General features: G+C 39.4%; 1 protein-coding gene across 1 annotated transcript; it reads right to left on the bottom strand.

The window, feature by feature from the left end:
- Positions 1 to 2,410: 2,410 nt before the first annotated feature.
- Positions 2,411 to 10,402, bottom strand: LOC118241643 (acyl-coenzyme A thioesterase 1-like). The gene is given in 13 exon segments (XM_035527876.1): positions 2,411 to 2,930; positions 3,081 to 3,219; positions 4,610 to 4,690; positions 4,881 to 4,971; positions 7,197 to 7,279; positions 7,364 to 7,483; positions 8,066 to 8,229; positions 8,537 to 8,727; positions 9,006 to 9,105; positions 9,386 to 9,421; positions 9,424 to 9,581; positions 9,905 to 9,995; positions 10,324 to 10,402. Coding segments are annotated over 13 exon segments (1,383 nt in total). The 5' UTR covers positions 10,343 to 10,402; the 3' UTR covers positions 2,411 to 2,820.
- Between the last annotated feature and the right edge of the window lie 1,656 nt (positions 10,403 to 12,058).

The raw sequence follows: 12,058 nt of genomic DNA, 5'->3' as shown, positions 1-12,058 counted from the left end.
AAGGTGCCGAAGGATTAGATGAAGCACCATTTTCACTGCGTTGTCCACTGACCTGTTGGCCCGGGATGCAAACTGCATGGGGTTCAGCAGGGTGGTTGTGATGTCCTTCAGAAGAGCCAGTACCAGTCTCAAAAGATTTCATGACCACAGAGGTCAGAGCGACAGGTCTGTAGTGGTTCAGTCCAGTGACGGTGGCTTTTTTGGGTATAGTTATTATTGCACAGCCATTGAAACAGGAGGGTACTTCATGCAGCTCCAGTTATTTGTTGAATACTGTTACAACCCCGTCTAGGCTGTGAGGCTGTAACAAGGAAAAATAAATGTAAACGACTAAGGGAAGTTGTAAAAAGTGAACAGCAACAAAACAAACAAAAGCACAATTAGAAATCTCATTTTTTGGTGTAATTTACAGAAGATATTATTTATTAACAATTATAATGGTGCAATGTCTTCAGGAGTGACCCAAGCCAAAACAACCAAAAGCCACACTAATGAAAGAAAAACACACTAAATAATCCTAACAAACAAAGAAAATATACAACAGACTTTCCTAACTACCTGACACAGAGGCAAAACCCACACCCAACAAAAATGGCAGTCACTCCCTACTACCAGTATCCAACAACAAAGTACCAAACAAAACAATATTTACACACTCCACACAATATCTATATATATGTACGTACACACACACACACACACACACGGAAAGGTGTGTGTGTGTGTGTGTGTGTGTGTTTGTGTAACAATATCTTTGTGAAGACAAGTACAAAGTTGGTTTGGGCAGGCTTGCAGACGACAGGAAGGTGAAACTCCATCATGGCCAGGTGCCTTCTTCACTTTTCTGATGAGGTGTCGCACATCTACCTTGCAGATCCTCAGGGCAGGCTGAGTGGGTAGCTGGGTGCTGATGAGGTGTGGCTTGTGGTCAAATAGGTGTGTGGTACCAGGCTTTTGAAACCAGCAGTAGAATGTGTTAAGGTCATTAGCCAGCTGACAATCACCCATTGTCTGGGAGGTGCCGTTCCTAAATCCCCAGTCAGTTAGTTGTTAAGTTAAACATTCAAATATAAAATGAAGAAGATGCAGACTTCAGAATTAGTTAAAGAGAATAGCTGGGTGTCTTTTTTTGCAAGTTAACATTAACAAGCATTATTGAGGCACCCCCTGGAGAATGTCTAACCACCAAACAAAGGACCCACATTTTTATACAAGGGTCAAAATTAATTATGCATTCACCCAACTGTTTTACATATTAGGGTTTGCCTTTGTCACCATTACATCCAAACCATACATTAGTCAACATATGCAAAGTGACATTCCACACCTATACCAGTTGAAACCGATTACCACCACATTCCAAGAGAGGACTTCTCTTGACCTTATCCTAAAAAAAGTTTTTCTGTACCATCCTGAGCCTTGTGGAGAGCTCTTATATTTTACCCTGAGGTCCACCAAAGCCTACCCAGGATCCTTTGTTGAAGCCTGCAGAGGCCTCTACAGAGGCCTTTACGTTTTACTTTGTCAATATGTCTAATGCAATGTTAGGCCTCTTTTGCCTGTTAAAACTCTTTTATTACCTCAGAGGCTGGCCTTTTGTAGCTGGTGATGTTCAGCATGCTTTTCCAGATGGCTGAGGGCTCATTAGTGGACATCATTCTATGCAGTTTATCTGTGTGTATCAGTCCATGCTGCTTGGAGCATTGTCATACATACCACAGTCTGTTAATTCCAAGCAGTCTTGGAGTCTTTCTTTAGCTTCATTAGTCCATGTTTTCACAGTACTGACTACAGGTTTGGTGCATGTGAGTTTCTGCCCGTATGCTGGGAAAAGATGGACTATGTATTGGTCAGAGAGGCCCAGAGCAGCACGGGGGACAGAGCAATATGCACCTTTTAATACAGTGTAGCAGTGATCCAAAATGTTATTCTCCCTGGTGGGGCAGGTAACCTGCTGTTTGTATTTGGGCATTTCGATAGTAAGTCTGGCTCTTTTGAAGTACCCCAAAATGATGAATGAATGCTGAGTGTGGTTGTTTGTGTTCGGCACTCGTGATCTGCTCTGCTAGAGCTTGCAGTTCCTCACGTGCGCACGCATGAGGTGGAACGTATACCCCTACCCGTACAACAGAGGAGAACTCCTGTGCACAGTAGAATGGTTTACACTTTATGTGTAAACGCGATTCTAAGTTAGGACTGCATGATTTTGTTAAAAGTTACATCCGTACACCAACATCTTTTAATGCAAAAACAGATTCAGCCTCCTTGTTTTCCCTGAGAGCTCTGTAGCACGGTCTGCTCTGCAAGTCCTCGTTTGTTCTGTTAAGCAGTGAAAGTTTATCCATTTTGTTCCCTAAAGAACAAAGGTTCACAATATGGACGCTGGGCAGCAATATGCTGCCAGAGTTTCATGAGCCACGAGTCTATACCGCATGGCATGGACTGCCTGATATTTAAGAAAACTTCTGCACTGTATATGAGTTTGTTTGGTTCACATGTGACAACACAACTATGGATAAACAAACCAAACATTAAAGAACTCCACACCAGTGTCGTCATCTGCGGCGCCATGTTGTGTGCCCACCTCACATACAACATATGAATTTGATTGTTCGTTTAGGTTAATCTGCACATCAAGGTATTAACAAGGTGTTTATTGTGCATTGTTACAATTTATAATGCAATTATTAGTGATTTTCACAAAACATACCTTCATTCATGTACTAATACAGGTCACAGTGGATAAAGCTTATTTTATAGTGAATAAACCATTTAAGAGCTTTTAATTTAATTAAAAATGCACCACTAAAGTAGTTTTGCCTATGAGGTAGCGTGATACAGGTGTTCCTGTAGAAAGGTCAGAATTTTTCCCCATGAGTCCTCTTGGGCATCTGCATGTGGTTTGGCCTGTCCACCCCAGAGCATGAGCGCTGTGGTCATTGACACATATAACAATCAGAAAGCAAGATCTGCCTGTGTGTGTGTGCGTGTATAATAATAATAATAATAATAATAATAATAATAATAATAATAATATATATCAGAGTACACGTTTCATATTAAAAGATGTGCACATATACCTTTCCCTTTGCCTTGCACTCTGAAGTTTGTGGCCCGGTGGTGTGGCGAGTATGGCGGCTCAATTAGGTGACCTGCACCAGGGTAGATGTGGACTTGGAGCAGGTGATGATTTCCAGCCTTTTCCATTATCTGTTGTATCTAAGGGAAAGGGACCCTGAGGTACAATTATCATGAGATGATACCTAACCTAACCCTAACTTTATGTACAGGTTATGTCGGGATCAGTTTTAGAGATCATGTGGTCAGGTTAGTCAATCAGTACTCATCCACAACCCATCTAATTTCACGTCATACTCAATAACACCAGAACATTTATGTATGAGGATAAAGAAGCAACCCAGGTCTCACCTTTGTATCTACATTTCAATCAACATTTACTAGATTTGAAATGGTTAACGTTCAAAGTCACAACTCAAAACTGTTCTGAAGGAAATGTTCTGAAGTTGTGGTTTTGCACTTGAGCTTTGAAATGTGGATTTTTAAATCTATAGCCCTTCTGAACACTATTTTATATGTGCATTTTAAAGTTTCTATACAGACACTGGGCCCATCTTGTCATAAAAATTTTTCAAGCTACCCTCTACAATATTCATATCCTGTTAGCTTCACAGGTTTATTGCTGAGTGGATAGTATATGGGTCATGTATCATTCTCACACCATCCAAATAAACTGACATGAAAGTAGTACAGTAGTGACTGTTGTGCTGCTACATGTTTACTAGGCACAGCGGTGTTGTGGAGGGAATTTATACATCAGGGTCAATTTTGAGTTAAGAGTGGTCCACCACGCAAAAATACCCAGCCAAGAGGGGTTCTATGGTCAAAAACTGACCAGAAAGGGCTAGAGCAAGGCAAAACTTCTGAACCACCACCAAGGGCTATAGACTTTAATGGTCCACTTACAAAGTGTTTCTAACAATATGATTGGTAAGTGTATACTAAGCTGCTGGTTTATTCCAAAAGCACCTGGTGACGTAGAAGAAGCATTCTGACCCAATGTCTGACAAGGATCGATTCCCATTATTGTAATGTGTCTTTGCGAGGGGTCTGTGTATCTGTGTGGTAGATAGCTAGCTAGGTAAATTAACAAAAGACACAACCTGGCCTCATACGTAATTTACATGAAACTGAGAAAATCCTGTTTTGAGTTATCACTTTTTTGATTCTAAATGTGAATGTATTAGTAAATGGGCTAACATATAATCTAGCATTAATCATGTCAGTTATTCTTGTTACTCTGGTGTAACAAAATGAAAATGAATCTAGATCATATTTTTAGAGCATGAAATATTTTCATCTTAGTTATGGCCTTCTATTGAAATACTGGACAAATGGCATTCCTTATTGAAAAGGGGACCCAGAATTTCTTGGTGCAAAATGGGGTCAATGTGTTATAATAGGCATGCAGCAATCGATGCTATGTAAAAAATCTCAATATTGAATTAGCAAGTAAAATATATTGTGTTGCCCTATGGGTTATGTATGTGTGTTATTGAACTGTAAATGATGTACAGAGCTGTGATCTTACATCTTCAGCAGACTCCACAGTGGGCCAGTTCTGATCATCACCAGCGACCACTAACAGCACTGGACATGTTATCTGTCCAACCTACATGTGATACAAACACTTCATTATGGGCAAACACATACCTATACATTCAAACCTATAAACAAATAAAATATCTTACATACCCAGATGTCTTTGACAATATTCTACGATAAAAAAAACTACACTGAAGCCCAAACTAACGAGAGGACTGTAATAAAAATAATAAAGTCCTGTAAATTATGTAACTTACATCCACTTTCAAGGTGGGATCTGTTGTGATGGGCAGGGCAACATCTCTCCAGATGACCTGATTGTTCTCTATCCGAATTTTACTTCTATATCTAAAAGTCATAATTTCATTTAATTTTAAAAACATAATACAAATCCATTAATAAATCATATAGTTAGCACTTCTACCTGTACAACACAACAGTTGATGACTCATAAGAACATTTGACCTGCAGCCCACTTGGTCAGAATGTGAAGAAGACTGTAGATGCACATCAAATTCTGAAGGTGGCATTACTCTGAGAACATTTAGGTTGAATGTTGTGAAGGCAGATCAATAAAACACACCAAAGCCACCAGTGAAGTGAGCAGAACTGTTTGATGCCAAAACAAGTCCTACCGAGCCACGTTTTTATCTAATACACATTGAACAGATGTGTACAGATTAATGCATACAAATTATGCAATAACCCTAGAAAATAACTAAATTATTTTAATGATTAGTTTTTTTTCACTTTCACTTCTTTACATTGTGCTTATTCTCATTTGAAATTAACATGACTTTTATCACCATCTCTGCATTTTTGTCTCAGTGTTGTTTTATTCAGTCCGTCACCTCATTGAGCAAGCCTGCTAAGTATCTAGCTATCCAGAACATCTTGACCTCAAGTATAATTTTGAAGGGGTTGTTGTCTTGTGTGTTATGCTTTCTTCAGCCTGCTAGTAGCTAGCTACCTAGATAACTATGGGCATGAGGAGTCAACCTGAGCTACCGTCCCCAGAAAGTGGTTCAACTTCATGAGCCTCAGCATCAGCCTGTGAACTACAGAAACATTTTTTCACGATGCGAATCTGCAGTTGTAGCAGGGAGTTGGAAAACGACCAAGTCTAATGAATTGCTGCTGGCTTGCTAGTTAGCTATATAACATTAAGTGTGATTACCTCACTAGTATTAGCTGAATTGACTGTGTTTGAGCATAGATATATACAGTAGATGAGCCACTGGTTTATGAGATGCATATCTGTCATGCAGATGTGTTCTGAACCGTCCAAATAGTTGAAAATGCCAGATTTGTGTGCTACTTTGGATGTTATAAAATAAATACCAAAACTAAGTAACAGGAAATAAAATTCACAAGTTATATCTTAGAGTATTTTCTTTTTTGAACGTAAGCTATTCTTATTTTAAGTTGGCAAAGATACTGTCCTGATACTAAATTAAGATAAGATTAAGGGCCAAATGTTTACAACTTCAACATTGTGCAGGAACCCCACATGTAAGCGGCAATGTTTATACTAGATTTAATACAGAATGTCTCATTCATCCAGGTGTGAGTCCACTAGGTGTTTGAATTCTTCAGAATGTGAAGAAATCACTGAAAAAAATGACTTCTTGATCTTTTAAGCCATGTTTCAAACAAAATGATATCCAGTTAGTTAGGTTTATTTACAGATGAGGACATGGCTTTATTTATTTCCTGGCTTTATTTATGGGAGAACAGAAGAATCACCATCTTCCATTTTCAGTTTAATCCTTGTTTTTAGTCAATAATAATTTAGTACAATGTCTATTTTCCTTTTTGCATGCAGGTACAAAATGCTACCTACTACCTTTTTTGTTGCTTTCCTGCTACAACACCCCTAATGCACCATGTCTATAGTTGAAGTAGTTGTTGGAGCAGGAATGATTGGAGATACGTGTAACTTTTGCTGAATTACTTAATAGCTCGTGTTTTCAGGATTTCTGCACTGTTACAGAACAAGGTACATTTTAACAACATACATTTTAACTACAAGTTTAACTACAAGTTGCGTGAAACAGAAACATACATTTATTCAAACACGTAAGAAAGACGACGTAGCTCATAAGATATCATATGGTTAAACATAGACAACATCCATACCTAGACAAGAGACTTATATTCGCTCACTATGACACAGAACAAGGATCAGTTGAGAAACATGAGAGGACGTGGCCATGCAAACACACACGCAGGCTTTTGGGAGGAGGGGCCGTATGATGACACATGACTGTATAATATTATGCATTTTAAGATAAGTTTCACATTATTGTATTAGGGCATTTTATTTGATTGCCTTCTTGGAGAAAAAATAATTACTTACTGCCAGATATTAATGAAGGGACACATCTATATTTACAAAAAAATAAATAAAAAATTTACAAAGGAGGTACTGAAAAGATGTTGCACTTTTATAAGTTTGGGATTTTTTTTCCCCATCAATAGTAACCCTAAAATTAGAAGCTCAGGCTCATAGCACACTCCCTCATGTCCTACTGTTTAAATATATCCCATAATATGACAAACTGAGCGCTTACTTCATTACGTCCTCAAAGGTTTCATCCAAAGACTTTTTGATGAGCGGAATATGACTGCCACTGATGCACACACAACACTGGGGCTACACACAAATAAAAAGTATCATCATTTGTGTCTCAGTGTTTGTATTATGCATGTTTATTTGGTGGCAGTACATGAAACTCACCTTAATGATTTTTGAGTAGGCAGCCATAGAGAGGGCGACAGCACCACCAAACGAGAGACCACACAGAGCCAATCTGTCCCTCTGCACCATGCCATGATTCTGCAGGATCTGATATGCTGTCTACAACACAGACAGACAAACTTTCATTCCAATTGGGAAATGTTCAGTCATCAGTACCAACCTATTTAAGATACCAAGACAGGAAACGAGAAACCTGAACCAACATGAACGCTGCATTTAAATGCATGGTATCCAGATACTGAAATGTTAGAAATGCCATTCTTCATTTGTTACCCTTAGGGGGTAAACTGTTTGTATGCACACCACATTAAATCAAGGTAAAGGGTTAGTGGTTAGTGGACTCTGCTTGCTAGTGTTTTTTTCAGCCCTTTCACAACTCATTCATATGAAACCAACTATGGTTGTGCTTACAGATCTGTAGGAAGAGACTATAACAGCACAGAGCACTACAGCAACCAAAACAAAGAACACTCAACACAGATTTATTGAATTAGGTGTTAGGTCTATATTCCTAACACAGTGTTTGTTTTCAGAACTGCATTCAGAATCTCCTACATGAATAGTGCTGACAATATTTTTAAACTATGTCCAAGTAAGACCAATTATTATCAGCCCAGAGAATCACATCTTGATTCCATGTGTTGAATATGTGTGTCAAGGAAAGAGAACAAGGGGAATTACCTCAAAGTAATTGACATCAGCCTTTAGTTTTTTTAATTCACCAGGAGTCAGATACTCCAGCGCCATCGAAGCAAAGCCATGTGAAACCAGGAGGGCGGCTCGATACTCCACCAGTCCACCACCCCCTCCCCACATATCCAGCACACCAGGGAATGGGCCAGGGCCTGGAGATACACACACACACACACAGACGATTCTGATTCTCGCTACTTGTGGCAATACGTATAATTCTGTTTCAGTGCTTTAACGTATAAAAAGTGCTGTGACGTCTCAAATGACCAATTACATTACTATGAGGACTAACCTCATAGTTTTAGTTGTATGCAAAATTAAGTAAGCAACATGCACCAATTGTGCAAATAAATATGAAAAAAGGTATCATTTGTATCATTCACAGGGTCAGCAATTCTTAACAGTTTCTCACACAGAGCAAACCTTTGCAAAGGTGTTTGTATATGTTTTTGTTTGTACCTGGAGGTATGAACAAAGTTCCTTGAACACCTCTCTCTCTGATATCGAGTCTTTGTACACCTGGAGCCATGTACCATCGCTCTATAACAAGGCTCTCTAATGGCGTGAGCTGAGTAAAACCCTGAGAAACATGTCCATCATGCACAGAAATGTGGAATACCAGTGGTGACAGGACATCTTTCTTTCGTAATCTAAATTAAATGAAGTGTAAATGCATGAATGGACAACAGAGAGGGAGGGAAAAAAGAAAAAGAAAAGCAAGTTACAAAAGGACTATTCATAGCTTCAGGCATTATATTATCAATGATTGTTAACCTAGAAAGACTCACGATTCTTCATATAAATACAACAGTCACACTTTCAACCTGTTGCTTTATGTGCAGACTAAAGTCATGATGTCCATCCTTGTGTATAGACCACTGAAGCCCCACACATAACTTATACACAGGTGTAGTGCAGTGTAGAAGACCTCAGTCCTGCTCGACTCCCTGGCACTGGCCGAAGACTCCACATCAGTCCCATGGCCTCCACACCTACATAGGTGCCGCTCAGACTGGCGTCCTTTGCCACTGCGTGCACACATGCATCATACAAAAAAGTCAGAAATGTACTCAATCCTAATCATTAACGTAATTCATATGCAGCAGTTATTCACTGTCATTTCTGACACACGATATACATCAATGCGCCCAAACAACTTAATATTTTGCAGGGTGCATTTTCATACAATTTAAACCAGGTGTTTTTCACAACCTAAAAGACGTGTTTAGCTGGCTATGTAGCTAAGTGTGTATGTCATTTATTGTCACCATATGTAGTAAAACTGTTAATTAAAGTATAAATACTCACCGGTCACGGTGCCATTGTCATCGCTGACATAATGTCTTCCCAAAAATCCTTATCTTCTGACTGATGTACAGAGTGAAGTGTCACGTCTTGTTTTGGTCTTAAATTCCTCACGACGATCTGAAGCTTCTCGTCCACAAGTCCCCGCATCGGCTTAATCGAAAGCAGTGGACATGCTCGGACCACGGTGCTCAACAACCTGAGAAGAGAAAAGCGAGACGTTTTAAGTGTTCGAATAACTTATTTTTCACAAACAATTCGTCATTCTGTCAGAACTAAAGGTTTGGCCAACCAACGAGCTAACCAGTAGCTGATCGATTGCACTTTGCACTGGATGCAACTTTATACACGTAAAGCGGATTCAGGCAAATTAAAATTAAAAACTTCCACTACTACCGCTTTAGAGTTAACATTTTCACAAGTCATCCTAATCTCCCTGTATCTCCCACATAATGTGAGTGCTCCTACTTAAACTGAATTTCTACTGCTGTGGGTATGACAGTACAATGTCCCAACACGAACCTTCCGCATTGTAGACTGGGGGTGAAGCTGGACAGTTTACAACTTTCGTTTGGTTTGACGTGATAGTGGTTAGCACGTTTGAGACACCCAACTGTAAAGGAGAAAACAGTTAGTGTCACCTCTCAAAAGCAAAACAACGTCTTGTACTGGACATGATCTATGCGCCTCAAATATATGGCCAGAGACCGACAAACATGTGGCAGATTGGTAACTTGATACATGAAGAGCAGGCTAAGACAAATCAGTGATGCCTGCCACAATAAAGCTAAAGCTAGACTGGTCAAATAATGAAGTCTCTTGGACTGTTCAGAACACATTTAAAAGGTGAATGATAGCCTGGACTTTAAGATTGTTAATGCAGATCAAAGCCAGTTATTGTCAGGTTCCACATGTGAGTGCCTTAGAAAGATAAAGTTTACCATTCCTGCTGAACTTCATAAGGTTGATACTGGAAAACTTGGGTCCCTGACAGAGCAGCAGTTTAGTTCCAGCTGTGCAACATGTACCACAGAACATCCCAATAACCTTGAAGTTTGCTGTTAAGGATCAATTGACAGACATGAATGAGATGTCGCAGAGCCTATAGACTGGATTATCCACATGGTAATATTGAAAAGACTGTTGAATATTGAAAATAATATTGAATATTGAAAATAAATCTAAGACTGTAGCTGCAGTGACTGAGATAAAGCAACAGATTTCAGCTGCTACTCTCCTCTGCTACTATGTTGCATGCCAAACTAGACAAGCTCTAGGCAAGCAGGCATTGGGTACATGCTGCATACACTTCAGAGCTACAGGCTGAAGATGCTGTACAAGCCATGATCAGACATGTATCCCAGTTACTAAACAGGGCTCCCCCAAGAGTCTAAGATGCATCCTATTCACAACACTGTGTGCTTGCAACAGGAGAAGTCGGACTTTGACCACGTCTTTCAGTCAGACTACTGAGTGTCACAAATGTACCCACACAGATGTCTTTATAGTCCGTTTGTTAGAGGATTCACAGTATCTACATTGCAAAGATTTACCACTTTGTTTGTTATCCAAAATACCAGTGGTATAAAAATTGGGTTAAATGATCAATATTATTTTCAATATTATTTAATAATTATTACATTATTTTTGTGCAAATGTTAAGCATACATACCTTTGTAAGAAAGGACTTTGGGGAAGGACATTGGAGAAAGGTTTGTATGTAGGGCCAAGTTGTAACAGCCCGAGTGCCACTGGGAAAAGAGCAGAATGTATAGACTCCCTCGATGGAGACAAACATTTATTAATATACGTGCCCACCCAACACAAGGTGGGCTAGGAGCTGCCAACAAGAGAGGTCTCTCAGTTCATGTTCATATTCATGTTATGTTTGTTATCTGTTGTCCGTGTTCACCTACCTGGTCTTCTGTGATTGCCGATATGTTCAGCTTTCGTGTGTGTATAATAAATGTCTGTCTAGGTCAAGAGAGCCTGTGAGTCCTACTCCTTGCTCTGCGGCACTCAGGCCGTTACACAAGTGCAGTTAGAAGGTCAGATAGCAGAGCTGAGAAGTGTCTAGGATTCCTTGTAAGCACATCTTGTATTACAAAATGAAATGGAGCTGAAGCTATATACAACCTTGGCCATATGGTAAAATCAAAGTTTCAGGTAAAACCGTCAGCCCAAATGTAAAGGGTTGTCCCTGGACTCCAACAATCACACTTTTGACATTGCACACAAACATACATTGCACCAATGCAAATATCCCCATACCCACATTTACACTGTTTGTTATTGTTTGTGAATTTTCTGCAAGTTCAAATTCCACTGTGATTCCGTGTGTGATGGTTCATGTAACAAATGGTTAAAAAAGGGGAAAAAAGCAAATGCAAAGACTCAAAGAGTAAAAAGAAACATACAGTGGAGCAGAGAATCAGCGGGTGAAACAGAAAGCCTGTCATCCAGAAGAACATACATATTTATCTGTGATGAGGAGCCTCATCTCAATCTGCCAGATTCTGCCAGATCATCAACATTGCCAGATACATGCATACAGGACAAAGTGGGGATAGACCATTAGGCTGGAAGAAAGAGTAGACTTATCTATGGATCTAAAATATACATTCATTAACTTCTTAAAGGTAAAAAGAGCTAGAGAGGAGTGATTACCTGTGGTTG

The sequence above is a fragment of the Electrophorus electricus genome, chromosome 7, assembly GCF_013358815.1.
Source record: "Electrophorus electricus isolate fEleEle1 chromosome 7, fEleEle1.pri, whole genome shotgun sequence".
In the NCBI taxonomy this organism is placed as follows: Eukaryota; Metazoa; Chordata; class Actinopteri; order Gymnotiformes; family Gymnotidae; genus Electrophorus; species Electrophorus electricus.
This window is presented reverse-complemented; position numbering and strand designations above follow the sequence as displayed.